The sequence below is a fragment of the Microtus ochrogaster genome, chromosome 16, assembly GCF_000317375.1.
Source record: "Microtus ochrogaster isolate Prairie Vole_2 chromosome 16, MicOch1.0, whole genome shotgun sequence".
Lineage (NCBI taxonomy): Eukaryota > Metazoa > Chordata > Mammalia > Rodentia > Cricetidae > Microtus > Microtus ochrogaster.
Window position 1 is genome coordinate 48,670,205 of NC_022018.1, and position 14,338 is coordinate 48,684,542.

Here is a 14,338-nt window from a genome sequence, read left to right on the forward strand (position 1 = left end):
ACCATGATGTCAGTAGTGGCTCTGGTTTATGAAACAAAGACATCATCTTTCTCCAGAGATGGCAGCTGAGCCTGGTTATGGAATTGCTCTGTCAGTAGCTGGGGCTGTCTCCTAAACACGGGGTCCTGATGTTTGCATTCCTAAGGCTCACAACACAAGGTGGGCCCGCTCTAGTTTGTTTCAGTGGTGCATCAGCTACCGCCCACTCCCACTACTGCTGGTTTAAAGGAGCTGGAGCCGAGCTCAGTTCCATGTTTCTGCTTGTGATACAGAGTGGAAGAAGGATGTAGAGATAGAGATACAGAGACAAACAGGCTGAATCCTATGTATTCCCTGGAATGCATTTTCTAAACATCCAGGTGCCCATATCCAGTTGTACCTATTCAGGTTGAACTGTACTTAGTCGAGATTAGACGGGGATTGACCATAGTCGGAACAGCTATGCTTTCTTATCAAGCAGTCACGTAAATGGATTATTTTCTAGTCTGGTTATGGTAAAATTTTTACACTATTACATAAAGCAGGTGATCTTTTTAAAACTTTATTTTATGTGAATTTGCATTTTGCGTGCATGTGAGTCTGTGTGAGGGTTCCCATGGAACTAGAGGCACAGCCAGTTGTGAACTGCCCCGTGGCTGCTGGTAATTGAACCCAGGTCATCTGGAAGAGTAGCCAGTATCCTTTTTTTTTTTAATTTATTTTTTGAGACAGGGTTTCTCCGTAGCTTTTTGGTTCCTGTCCTGGAACTAGCTCTGTAGACCAGGCTGGCCTCGAACTCACAGAGATCCACCTGCCTCTGCCTCCCAAGTGCTGGGATTAAAGGCATGTGCCACCACCGCCGGGCTGTAGCCAGTATTCTTAACCACAGGTCTTATTAAGAATAGTTAGTTATTGAGTTAGTTAGTCGTATTTGAGCTGCATCTCCAGATTATTTACTTTTGTCCAAAGATTCATGCTGGTGACATTTAATCAAGGGGTATGTGGCTTACATTTGCCTAGGATCATTGTTGCTCATCTCAGTCACAGCTCTTCTTCAGCACTCCATAACGCAACAGTAATTAGTCTGGGGGAGTGGGAAGTTTGGAGGGGGGCTGGGTTGTCTTTGTCCATGGTGGGTGCATGCTACCTGATCCCATCTAGAATGTTGATGGGAGGCTGTCTTAGTTCATGTTCTGTTGCTGGGACAGTAGACACCATGTATTTTTTCTTTTATTAAAGAAAACATTTAATTGGGGGCTTGCTTACAGCTTCTGCTTAGGCCATCATCATCACCGTAGGGAGCATGATGGCCGCCAGGTATTTGCTGCTGGGGACTTAACTGAGAGCTACATCCTGTTTTTAGATAGATGGCATTTGGGCCTGGCATGGGCTTTTGCTGTTTCACAGCCCACCCCACTGTCAAACCCACTCCAGCAAAGTCACATTTCCTAATCCTTGCCTTCAAACATGCATGGGGCCATTTTCAGTCAAACCACCACAGAGAGCACAATTGAGTGAGTTGCTGGAACTTGAGTGCTGCCAGCCTTGGCTTCTTGGGAGTCTTTCCTACGTCCAGAATCAGTCAGAGGCCTTCTAGTTCTGATTTTGTTGTGATCCTGATCTCCACTGTGCCCTTGAGAATGTGATCTTTGCCTTCCTGGTGCTTAGTGGGTGATCTTCTGATCTTGTTAGTTGAATGCTCTGAAAATGAGGCCAATAAAAGCAAATTGTAGATCCCTTTTTAATTGATAGATATGATGACACTCACATGCCTGAAGGATACTCCGACCTTTAGCTTTAGATTTAACTGTAGGAAAAGTCTGTGGGTGGACTGACTGATTTGCATGGGGTGTTGCTGGCAGCAGCTTTGCTCTGCTTGCTCTCACAGACCCTGTTCTTATTCTTGGACTAAGGAGTAATGGTAGACGGTGCAGTCCTTGGGCTTCAAGGCCCTGGATCCTGAGATTTAGCATACATGAACACACACAACACTTTTGCATTTCTTTGTCTTGGTATGCAGGGTCTGTGGCCAGCATTCCACTCTAATCTCATCCCAAGCCTCTGGAACTGGTGGATTGCGTTGTAGATGTTTGACATTTGTTATTCTGAAATAAGGCTTCCAGTTAAACACAGTAACAGATGCCAGCTGTTGTGGAATTCCCAAAAGATTGGGGCTATCAGGAGAGAGATTATTTCCTTTTATTTTGAGATAGGGTCTTGCTGTATATGCCCTTGAATGTGTGACAGGCCTCCTACCTCGCTCCCTGAACGCTGACATGACCTGCTTCTCAGAAAGTGTTCTGAAATCCTAGCTTTCCAAGAGAGTCAGTGAAGTTCCTGGTTGAATGTGGCCAGTAGTCTGGAATATGAATTACTGGCACACACCAAATATGTCTTACTCTTTACACTGAGGTTAATCTGTAATACTGAGAAGGATGTTACAGGTCTTCCTGGGCAGCCACCAGACACTCTTGGAAGGATATATGACATGCTTGGCCACAAGACACCTCTTGTGTAAGTGTATAGAGAGGACATGACCTTGTCCAGAAGATCTGCAGAGGCCAAAGGATAAAAAATGTGAATTGGGAATAAGCTCCAGAGAATGAAATCTGAGTATCTTAGGTTTTCTATTGCTGTGAAGAGACACCATGACTATGACATCTCTTAAAAGGAATACACTTAACTGAGCTAGTCTTAAAATTGGCATAGTGGGAATTATGATGACACACAGGCAGACTTGGTGCTAGAGAGGTAGATCCTCAAGGAGCAGGAAGAGCGAACAAGCCACGGGCCTGGCTTAATCTTCTAAAACCTCATGACACACTTTTTCCTACAAGGCTACATGTTTAATAATGCCACCTGTCTCCCCCCCCCCCGTGTCTTTGGGGTAATTCCATTCAATCTCTGTGTGGGGTGCTATAAGGAAGTTTTGCCCAGCTTTTGTGTCTGTGTGCTCCATTTTTAGCTTTCTGTTTCCATGTTGCCTCTGTGGTAGATGGCATCTGCGGCTGCCACGAGAACCTGGGTCTTCCTTAACCTTTGACTTTGTCTCCTCTGTCTGAAGTAGTTGTGCGGTTTTGTTCTTTTTAATCATCGCCACTTAATCTGTGCTCCTGGTCAAGCTCACTGGCTCCCTCTCGTGGGGAATGAGAGTTTGCCAATAATGACCCTGGGTGAATGAAGGCTCTTAATTAAATCTTGGTTCACTTATCCCCAAACATCTATTTTCTGGTCTGCCTTGTAAGTACAAGTCCTTCCTGTTCACCAAAGTTTATTAAATCACTGGGGGTGGGTGGGGTTCCTGTCTCTAAAAAACTCTAAAGAAAAAAACCAGACAAAGAGGAATAGTTGAACTCCTTGGGTTTTGAAATTGGGGGGGAGGGGGGATGTGGTGGTGGTGGGGGACCGGACCTAAACAACCTTTTGCAAATACTTTCTGGCTGTCTCTGTGGTCTCTGGAGATGCAGGTGGGCCCAGAACAATTCACAAACCCATTTCCTGCAGAGCTGGTTTGTGGGTGGCACTGCATTCCTAGAATCTCCACTATAACTACTGTAGAAAGCCGTTCTCTTTTCTTTTTTATGTTGTGCCTTGGAGGGTCCTGCTGCAGCACTCCTGTGCTACCCTTCCAGCAAATGAGGCACATTCCCTTGCATCCACACCACCATAGGACATCACAGCTGCGGCTCGTGGTTTCCCTTGCTGATGTCATTTCAGTGACTGAGGTTGTCTTTTGTTCTGAAAGTCAAATGCGCTGTAGATCCGAGGGTGGTAGAACATCACTGGTGTTACAGCTCCTCGTTTCCCTGGGGTTTTGTTTTTGAGGCGCTGACTTCTGAGTGATGAGCACACGCTGTGAAGGAGGTGTCGCTGTGTTCAGTTTGTCGGCTCCAAGCCTTTTCAGCAGAAGAGCCCATCTCAACTTGTTGAGGTTTCTGTAAATTCTTCAGCAAGTTTGTGAGATGGCTTGGTTGCTGGCTTAGCTTGCCAGCTGTGTTGTGGCCACCACTGAGAAGATTTGTATGAGGGGCAGGGTTATAGTTGAGGACTGCTGCTTTAGTTTATTTCTTCGTCCATTAGAACGAATTGTTCTGGCTCTAGGAGACAGACATGAACGCATTGTATTTGTGGGGACTCCTAATCTGAGAAAGCAGGTGAAATAGATTCACATCATTTTAGTGGTCGACTGTAATTTTGGCAACAGTCTAGCGTTTCATCCCCCAACAGTGTGGTGTTTTGTCATGGAAGACAGTGACAAGGAATTGCAGCACACTGAATGTCTATAAATAATTTGGCAAGGAGCCAGGTGTCCAAGAATCGTCATCTTTATTTGATGTGGGCCACAGAGAACCTTGCTTTCGTGCCATGCCCTCTGACAGGCTGGGCTAAAGGACTTGTGGCGATACTACGCTATCTAGGTCTTCTGAATATGGATTCTTTTAGCATCCTCACAGATTTGATGCATGGCCAGTGGCTGTGGAACTTCTATTAATCATCAAAAGTATTCACTTTGTTCTCAAGAATTTTCAGGGTTTCCAAGCTAGAGAAATACTGATCTGAGGCTGGGCTTTTGACAGAAAGTCTTCATCTTCAGGAAGAGACTAGCTTTATTGTATTGCTTGTGTAAGGGTGAGACAGGCTGTGCCCCCAATAATGCAGGGGCAGGGAAGCCTGTATAGCATGTATTTCTCTACCATCTCCAGCGCATATGGCACCATTCCAGAGACCTGCTTGCCTACTGTCTGTGCCTAGCTGAGTGTCTCAGTGTCCTTCATGTTGGAGATACAGATCAACTAAATCCACTTACTAATTATCTTAATGTTTTTCATTTGGGCATTTAATCAATAGATTCATTTGATAAAACTAAGGTGAACTAAATAAAGGTATCTCCATACCTCTTCCTTCAAGTTAGTAGAACCTTGTTCTTGATCTCATCCCTTGCTCGCTCTGTCCATCCGTCCGTCCGTGCGTGTTACTGTGCATAGACCAGAGAACAAACCCAAACTGCCTCAGGAGCTGTCCATCTCGTTAACTGAGACAGTCTTCCATTGAATCTAGGCTCATGATTTCTCTAGGCTGACTAACCAGCAAGTGCCAGGGATATGCCTATCTCTGTCTCCCTATATTGGGACTCAACTGTGTGTTGCCATGCTTAGCTGTTTTCATGCATGCTAGAGTTGATCTTAGTGTTTCATGCCTACATGGTAAGCACTTATCAACAGAACCTTCTTCCAGCCTTGTATATTGGCACCTAACTCATCGGTGTCCCACTTCACCCCAAAAGCTGGGGGAGCTCCATGAGCAAGTATGGGTAGGCTCATAAGCCAAGTCACACCAAGCATTTGTTTTCACATCATTTCTGGCATTTGTAGAAAACAGATCTGACTGGATTCTGTACCATAGAGAATCCCCCCCCCCCAAAAAAAAAACCCAACCAAACAACAAAAACAAACCCCAAAACCTTGTTCAGCAGGTTTTCAAAGTGTGGTTCGTAGATGGCAACTAAGGATCTGCTTGGAGTTACAGAATCATAGGTCTCATATCTTAATCCCACGGAGGGGGCTTTAGAGATTCTTTTTGGGGGATGGGGCAGTAATCTATTTGGGCAAATCTTTTTTTAAAGGGTTTTATTTATTTATTTTGTTGTTTTATTTTTTTATTAATTATTTATTAAAGATTTCTGCCTCCTACCCGCCACCGCCTCCCATTTCCCTCTCCCTCTCCCGGTCAAGTCCCCCTCCCTCATCAGCCCAAAGAGCAATCAGGGTTCCCAGCCCTGTGGGAAGTCCAAGGACCTCCCACCTCCATCCAGGTTTAGTATGGTGAGTATCCAAACTGCCTAGGCTCCCATAAAGGGTTAGGCTTATTTTTGCTTCACAAAAGAAGTTGAAATGTCAGCCTGAAGAGATGGCTCAGCAGTTGAGTACTGGCCACTCTTTTAGAGGTCATGAGTTCAATTCCCAGCACCCACATGGTGGCTCACAACCATCCCGAGATCTGGTGTCCTTTTCTGGTCTGCAGGCATACATGCAGGCAGAACACTATATTATTATTTTTTCTTTTTTTATATTTATTTATTATGTATACAATACTCTGTGCGTCTGACTGCACTTATCACTCATCAACAGAACCTTCTTCCAGCCTTGTATATTGGCACCTAATTCATCAGTGTCCCACTTCACCCCAAAAGCTTCACCCCAAAATGCTGAATCTTTCCCGGTAAGCCACCGGGAAAGATTCAGCATGTCTGACCTGGCGGCTGACTCTATGGTGTCTGACCCAGAGAGGAGAGGCATGGCGGTTGCCCCACTTCCCTCTTCCTCCCAGCATTCTGTTCTGTCTACTCCGCCTACCTAATTTTCTGTCCTATCAAAGGGTCAAGGCAGTTTCTTTATTAACCAATGAAATCAACACAAAACAGAAGACCCTCCCACATCACAGAGGTTAGCTACTGGGATGTATACTTAGAAAACTATTTTATAAATGTTTTTAAAAACTATTGCTCACTTGTCTCAAATGAACAGAATCTTGTTGTTATAGATTCTTAGAATTGGCATAGGTAATTAAAAGGTCCACATATGGGGTATTCACTATGGAGCCCAAGATTCTCTGAAAGAGCCATGCAAAGAAATGCTTTATGCAGACACATGCAGGAAATGCAGAGGCCAGCCTGCACCGTCTGGGGTAAGATCTAGGTTGTGAGCATATCATGCTAGTATCAAAGACTAAAGCTTGATGGCTCTTTTGCCTTATTTATCTGATCTCCCAAGCCTGTAACCAGCATCTTTAGTAGTCTTTTCTCACTGTTTCTTCCTGGGTGCTAATTCTTTCTCTTACCCCCGATTCTGCTGCCTCTGTAGGTGTCTAAGGTAAATGGAGTCACTCGGATGTCATCTCTGGGTGCAGGTACAACCAGTGCCAAAAAGATCCGAGAAGTCAGACCTTCACCATCCAAAACTGTGAAGTACACTGCCACAGTGACCAAGGGGACTGTCACATACACCAAAGCCAAGAGAGAACTGGTCAAGGAAACCAAACCCACCCACCACAAGCCCAGTTCAGCTGTCAACCACACAATCTCAGGGAAAACTGAAAGTAGCAATGCAAAAACCCGCAAACAGGTGCTATCCCTCGGGGGGGCGTCCACGTCCACCGGGCCTGCTGCCAATGGCCTCAAGGCCAGCAGCAGGTTGAACCCAAAGTCATGCACTAAGGAGGTGGGGGGGCGGCAGCTGAGGGAGGGGCTGCGGAATTCCAAGAGGAGACTGGAAGAGGCACAGCAGGTGGACAAGCCGCAGTCACCCCCGAAGAAGATGAAAGGGGCAGCAGGCACTGCAGAAGCCCCTGGCAAAAAGGCCTCAGCGGCTTCAGCAGAGAAGTCTCTGCTGAATGGACACGTGAAGAAGGAAGTGCCCGAGCGAAGTTTGGAAAGGAATAGGCCGAAGCGGGCCACGGCTGGCAAGAACACGCCGGGCAAACAAGCACATGGGAAGGCAGAGGGCACCCCCTGTGAACATCGTTCTACCTCGCAACCCGAGTCCTCGCACAAGCCGCATGATCCGCAGGGCAAGCCAGAGAAGGGGATCGGCAGGTCTGGGTGGGCAGCAATGGACGAGATTCCTGTCCTCAGGCCCTCCGCCAAGGAGTTCCATGACCCTCTCATCTACATCGAGTCAGTACGTGCTCAGGTGGAGAAGTACGGGATGTGTCGTGTGATTCCTCCTCCAGACTGGCGGCCAGAGTGCAAACTCAACGATGAGATGCGCTTTGTCACGCAGATCCAGCACATCCATAAGCTGGGCCGGCGCTGGGGCCCCAACGTACAGCGGCTAGCCTGCATAAAGAAGCACCTCAGATCTCAGGGCATCACCATGGATGAGCTCCCCCTCATAGGTAAGGTGTGGGCTTGAGTGGCTCCTCTCTCGGCTTTGCCATGACCTAGCATGGGGCAGCTGGAGCTCTCAACTCATTTCCCTGTCCTGCAGCCTTCTTCCCCTGGTCCCAGATGCTTGTGGGAAGAAGTTTGGGATTGGAGGCCGGAGATGAGGTGGGGAGGGTGGGGGGGTGGGGGTTGTCATGGTGCTAGATCCCAGGCCCCCTGCTGGACTGTCTTCTACTGATGGAGGTGATCAGTATCCAGGGATGGACTGAGGATTTCAGGCTGTTCAAGCAAAGTACCATGGACTGGTGGCTTCAAGAGCAGAAATCGTTTCCTAATTCTGCATGTCGCAGGACTGATTTCTGCTAAAGCTTCTTTCTGGGGCTTCTCGTGGGCAGCTGCACCTGTGTCCTCTCAATGCCCCTCCCCTGTCTGACACCAGTGGGGGGGGCACCTCCTGCCTGGGTGACCTTATTTTATATATATAAAACTTGGTGGTTATAGACTCCTCTACACATTGTATGGTTTCAGTATGCCACCTTGGATTGTCCTCATAACTCTACGTACAACCTTCTGTAAACTCCTGCCAATTTGCATCCTTCTTGTCCTCGTTTGTCCTTCTCTTTCTCCCTACTTCTCTTCAGTTTCTTTGAGCAGAATGGACCCGTCTGGACATAAAGCGATCAGATTCTATTTCTTTCAAGGACTGGTTTGGTTCTGGCTAGCAGTGGGCACCATGGACTGCTGTTGTAGGTGCATGGCCTGGAAAGCGGAATGCCTCTCCTGTAGGCATGGCTCCTTTCGTCTGCTTCCGTCCCCCACTGTGACTCTTGCCCAAGATGGACTTCTCCAGTGAAGTCCAAGTGACTTGTACTAGGGGCCAGTTCCTCAAGGCAGAGAGCAGCAGCACTGTCCACTGTCCTTCCTGTAGGCTCCAGCTCCTGTGAAACAGTGCCATGTCTGTGGTTGGGAGGTCTGGAACGGCTCCCCTAAGGTCACCCCAAGGCCAAGAGCGAGGATCAGCAGGTAGAGATTTCATAGTTCTCAGGAGGCTATGATTGAACACGGCCTGATGAGGATCCCCTGAGTGTGCTCCCAGAGATGGCATGGCAGGCTTTGGGTAGAGCTCATAGACAGGGAGGGGTATGTACTCCCTTGCCCCCACACCAAGCCTTCAGGTAACCCAGAGGCAAGTGGGCCAGAATCCTGCCTTAGTGAGGCTTGCAGGGAGGTAGGGGCCATTCTAACGCCGTCAGTGCACAGCACTTTTGTGTTCGGGGACAGGTGAGTCGGCAAGTAATGTTGCCATGACAGCCCAGACACTTTGTTGCATCTTTTCTTTTCCCCATAATCCTGACTGCAGAGCTAGTACCGTAAGCCATGATTCATTCCGTTCTCAGTTATGTTCATCTCGTTTGCCATTACTTAGTCCATGACCAATAGCGGCATCATACCTTTGGCTTCCATTGGGCAGGATTAGGAAATGTTTAGTTTCTCAGATTCACCAGTGAGTACATGTACCTTTCTGTGGCAATGTCTCCTGGGACCCTCTCTTCCCAGAAGGCATTTAGTAAGTGAAGCCTTGGTGGCACAGGTCACTCAGTGACCCTATAGCCTTGAAATGATGGGCGATGTATAGGCCTGGCAAGAGCCCTATAAGCGACTTAGCAAGCATTGCATATCATTTAGGTGTTAAATGGAAGTCAGAAGACAGAAACCTCGTTTATGTCACTGTAGTACTGTGAGTTCCTAAAGCACTGCTGGCCACTATGCTGAGTTTGAGAGCTGTTTCCTTAGGAGTTTCCTGACTTTTGCTTCCAATGAATTCGATCCAAGTGTTTCCCTGTATTGCAATAAATGTATCCAGACTACTGTCTTCTTTATCTTACTGACAGAAGAGTTCAGGGACTCCATCCTTGCCTGGTGGACAGGGAACCCAACCCCCCTTTCCCCCCACGGTGGCTCACCTAGCCAGCCCCTGTTACTGTGTCATCTGAAGCCTTGCTTCTTTCAGGTTTTTTTTTTTTTTTTTGGTTTTTCGAGACAGGGTTTCTCTGTGGCTTTGGAGCCTGTTCTGGAATCTGTAGACCAGGCTGGTCTCGAACTCACAGAGATCCACCTGCCTCTGCCTCCCGAGTGCTGGGATTAAAGGCATGTGCCACCATCGCCCGGCTGCTTCTTTCAGTTTTGATGTCAGTGCAGCCCTGCTTTTGAAGACGGAGGGAGTTCTTGTTTTTATTTTGTTCTGCTGCTGTGTTGTTGATAGTATTCCTCTTTCCCGGGAGGCAGCTTCTCCACCTTCCACCCAGGTGCTTAGAGTAAGGGCTGCATTTTAATCCATGAGATGGGTTTGTTGCTTTGTTGGCTTTATTTTTGATTTGTGTGTTTTACAGAGGCTAGGCAGGTATTGTACCACTGAGCTATACCGCTCAGCCAATGTTTGAGTTTTGATACACATTTCCACTCTCATCTTCTGAGATAAGCAGCATCCGTGCCCTAAGCAACTGTGGTGTCTGTCTCGGATGAGAAAATAAGCCCCCTTGTGAGTGAGTGTTAGGCTTTGGGAAGAGACTGTAGTAATTCCCCCACAGCAGAGCTGCTCTAAGCTCGCCTCTGCCCTGCTCAGGGTCACCACAGCTCTGCTCCGGTCCCTCCACCCTCGGAATAATAGTGCTCTAGTCCCTGCTAAGCCCACAACCTGGGCACCAATGCGGTGATCCTCCACTATGCATGGCTACCTCTTTCCCTCTGTCCCTCCTTCTGTTCAGCCCCTTCCTGAGATGATGGCCCCTCAGTTTGCTTTGTCTCCTGGTACTCAGTTATGTTCATGTCTCCTAGTGCCCAGTAATGTTCATAGCTGTACATTAGCTGCTCATTGCTCTAACCTGGAGCCTGGGTGGGGAGATTGGTCCTTTATGTCCTTCTTAACCATTTCCTCTTCCGCACCCTCCCCCATCACTGCCCAGGAGGCTGTGAGCTCGACCTGGCCTGCTTTTTCCGGCTGATTAATGAGATGGGTGGCATGCAGCAAGTGACTGACCTCAAAAAATGGAACAAACTAGCAGACATGCTGCGCATTCCCAAGACTGCCCAGGACCGGCTGGCCAAGCTGCAGGAGGCCTACTGCCAGTACCTGCTCTCCTACGATTCCTTGTCCCCCGAGGAACACCGACGGCTGGAGAAGGAGGTGCTGATGGAGAAGGAAATCCTAGAGAAGCGCAGAGGGCCATTAGAGGGGCACACAGAGAACGACCACCACAGGTTCCACTCCCTGCCCCGCTTTGAGCCCAAAAATGGGCTCATCCATGGTGTTACACCCAGGAATGGCTTCCGGAGCAAGCTCAAGGAGGTGGGCCAGGCCCCTCTCAAGACAGGCCGGCGGCGATTGTTCGCTCAGGAAAAAGAAGTGGTCAAAGAGGAGGAAGAGGACAAAGGTGTCCTCAGTGACTTCCACAAGTGCATCTATAAGGTAAGAGGCTCTGTGGGTCTCATAACCTGCAGCTGCAGGGTAGGAACAATGTGGCCCTTGCCCTGGTGGAGCCGCTGCGGTGAATGCTAGGTCACTGCCTTCGTTGTTTGGAGTGCTGTGACTTAGTATCACAGAGGAGGGATAATAAATGGAAAGTTGTTGGCTTTGGTTCTGGAGAATCGGCTGTTTCTCATTAAGGTACAGCATTGGGTGAGTGTTCCAGCATTTGACAGCCCCGTGGAAGCACACAGACAGTGCTTTGCATGTTTCCATAGTGCTGTCTCAGTGCTGATTTTACCACATACTTCAGAGGGACATACATTCAGATTCTTGGGATAGCTGATCCCACCAACAGAATTCTGTCTTGTACACCAATAATAGACAGTTGGCCCTGCCTGGGGAGGCTGAGCAGTTAAGTAGTCAAGGATTCAGGTTTGAGGCCTGGCATCATAAGATGTGGGTGAGTAGTTTGCCTCCCAGGGCTTTGCCGACTTCCCTTAAATGATGTGTCTTTTACTTGTGTTTGCGAATCTCTCAGGGCCACAAAGAAGAGGTCCGTCTGTTGGTCCCATGACTCTGCTTCTGGCCTGGCCTCTGACGGTACTGCTTTGCCCGCAGCTGTTCAGGCTGGGCTGTGGGCTCTGAGAATGCTCTTTTCTACCTCCTTATTTTACGTTCAAAAAGACTTGTAGATCCAGCCTAGTGTTAGGTATTGATGAAGAGAGCTCGAACAGATAAATCTAGACATGAATCTCACCACTAACAGCAGTGCAGAAAAGAGGCAGGAAAGAGATTGGGAAGTGGAATTACTTCTGATGGTTGGGCACAAGTCCCCCAAGTCACCCTGCTTCTGGCTGAAAACAGAGTTTGCAGTCTAGCATCTGCTTCCCAAGATTTGGAGCTCCCTTCTATTGGCCTCTTTAGGGGGAAGGGCAGATGGGAAAGGCACCCCAGGGCCAGCTTGTAGATGCTGTGTGAATATTCCTCCCAGTTGAAACCCTTATCTGGATTCCCTTCGGGAAGAATTCTTGGTTGGCTTTTTTCTGTTGTATCTCTTAGGGAGTGCTGAGTTAGACAGGTTTCTGCTATATTAGCTAGGTCAGTCAGCGCCTTTCCTGGTTGTCTGCCAGGTTCCTATGGTCATGCCATTTCAGGCTTCAGCCTGTGCCTCTGTAATGATTGCCACCATAAACCGTAGGACCTCTTAGAGGATTTTTACTTGCCCTGGATCCTACTGCATCCTTTTTTTGAGGCTCAGCCTATCAGCAGACCTCAGCTTAGAACTTAGAAATTTCTGGACTTCAGGCATTTCTACAGGTTTGTCTGTTATTAGACTCAGAAAGGGTTTAGTCTTCATCTACTTGAATTGCTACCCAAGAACACCTACTTACAGTCCGCTCCGCTGTGCTTCTGAGATAGCTTTTGTGACAATGGAAAAATGATCCTGGTACTGAGTGCTCCTTTTTTATTTGGTCTGTATCTTAAATGACTGGGAAGCTGTCCTCTTTAATTAAATCTACTCATCAAATCCTGGGATCCCAGACCAGCACCTTCTGAACTGAGGTGTTCTCCAGTCCTTTGGTAGCTGTTTAAACCAGTACTGTGAGAGTGTGTCAGACCCAAGGACGTTCTTCTTGTTGTTTTTATAAGCCTGCATTGTCAACGTTATTTTTTAGATGTAATTGGAAAAACCCGATGTGCTTGGCCAAAGTTGTATACAGCTTCTCAGCACCCTGGGGCACTGCTGGCAGCACCAGCATGTCCACCATCCTTGCTTACTGTGTCTGTCTGCGATACTTTGTGTAAAATTAGATTTTCCTTGTACTTGGGCTTTTATTTTGTAAGAAGAGAAAGTTGAGAAAGCTTTTCAAGTTGTAAGGAAAAGTCACTTTCTCAACCTGAGAACTCTATTCAGAGCCCTGCCTTGCTGGAGAGCAAGCCCACATTCTACAGTCTCCATTGTCCACTGCTAGTTAGTGCTCTGGAGGCAGTGTGCTGGGATCGCATACTTACAGGGATGCTGCCACCTCCTGAGAACAGTGTGGCTTGTCACCATGGGGACGCCATTGGTCAAACACCTGTGACAACCAGATTTATGTCTTGGTATAAAGCCAAGGCTCAACTCTGTTTTCTTTGTTTCAGGGAAGATCTGTTTCGCTAACAACTTTTTATCGAACAGCAAGGAACATCATGAACATGTGCTTCAGTAAGGAGCCTGCACCAGCAGAGATCGAGGTGAGCTGGTCCACTCCAAACACTCTCCCGTGACACTAGAAGGAGCCTTCAGGATTGGTGTAGTGTGAAGGGGCACAGAGGCTGGGGTTGTCCTGTGTGTGCTGGGGTGTCCAGGCATTTTCTCTTGAGAATGAAGACTTATTCCATGGCCCCTGCTGGAGGGGTCTGAGGGGCGTGTCTGGGTTCCCATCACTGGTCCAGTCAGCAGTTTTCGTCCTCAGTAAACTCCTCTCCCCAATCCTCCCTGTGTTCTGGAGAATGATTGGAATTCCCTGAAGTCATGGTGTGCTTTTCTCCTCTCCCGTTCTTCATGTAATGGGATTGGCAGTTCACCGGTTTTGTGCCATTGCCAGCTCTCTCTTGGAGTTAGTGCGATGCTGGAAATACAGTGAGCTCTTGTGTGCCCAATTAGCGGCTGTTAGTGAGAGGTGCTGCAGGACGAAGGCAGTCCTGTTTGTTTACATTCCCTGGCCACAGCCCAGTAGAGTCCCTAGGACCCTACAGCTGCTGACATAGGAACCCAGCCATAGTTGGTTTGTAAAGGGAGAGAAGCCAGTTAGTTCATTCAGATCCCTGACTCAGAGCAGTCGTAGCTTGGAAGAGGAGTGTGTTGAGGGGTGCAGTTTCTCCTGATGGACTCTGATCTCAGGGCTTTGGAAAATTCTATTTACTGATCATACTCTTCCCATTCCAGCTGTGTGACTTGGGGTTTGAGATCCTCTCTCAGATCCATGCTCAGCTCTGCGTAGGATGGCCATTACATTGGGCTTCTCCGA

The 14,338-nt window shown here is 47.9% G+C and overlaps 1 protein-coding gene across 2 annotated transcripts in view; it reads left to right on the forward strand.

Moving 5' to 3' along the window:
• Jarid2 (jumonji and AT-rich interaction domain containing 2) overlaps positions 1 to 14,338 on the forward strand; it is a 187,551-nt gene that overhangs the window by 158,200 nt on the left and 15,013 nt on the right. For both annotated transcript variants that reach the window (XM_005355099.3, XM_013349110.2), the window contains 3 exons: positions 6,840 to 7,872; positions 10,825 to 11,327; positions 13,470 to 13,562. In XM_005355099.3, coding sequence (XP_005355156.1) covers positions 6,840 to 7,872; positions 10,825 to 11,327; positions 13,470 to 13,562 — 1,629 coding nt within the window. The remainder of the gene's footprint in view (positions 1 to 6,839; positions 7,873 to 10,824; positions 11,328 to 13,469; positions 13,563 to 14,338) is intronic.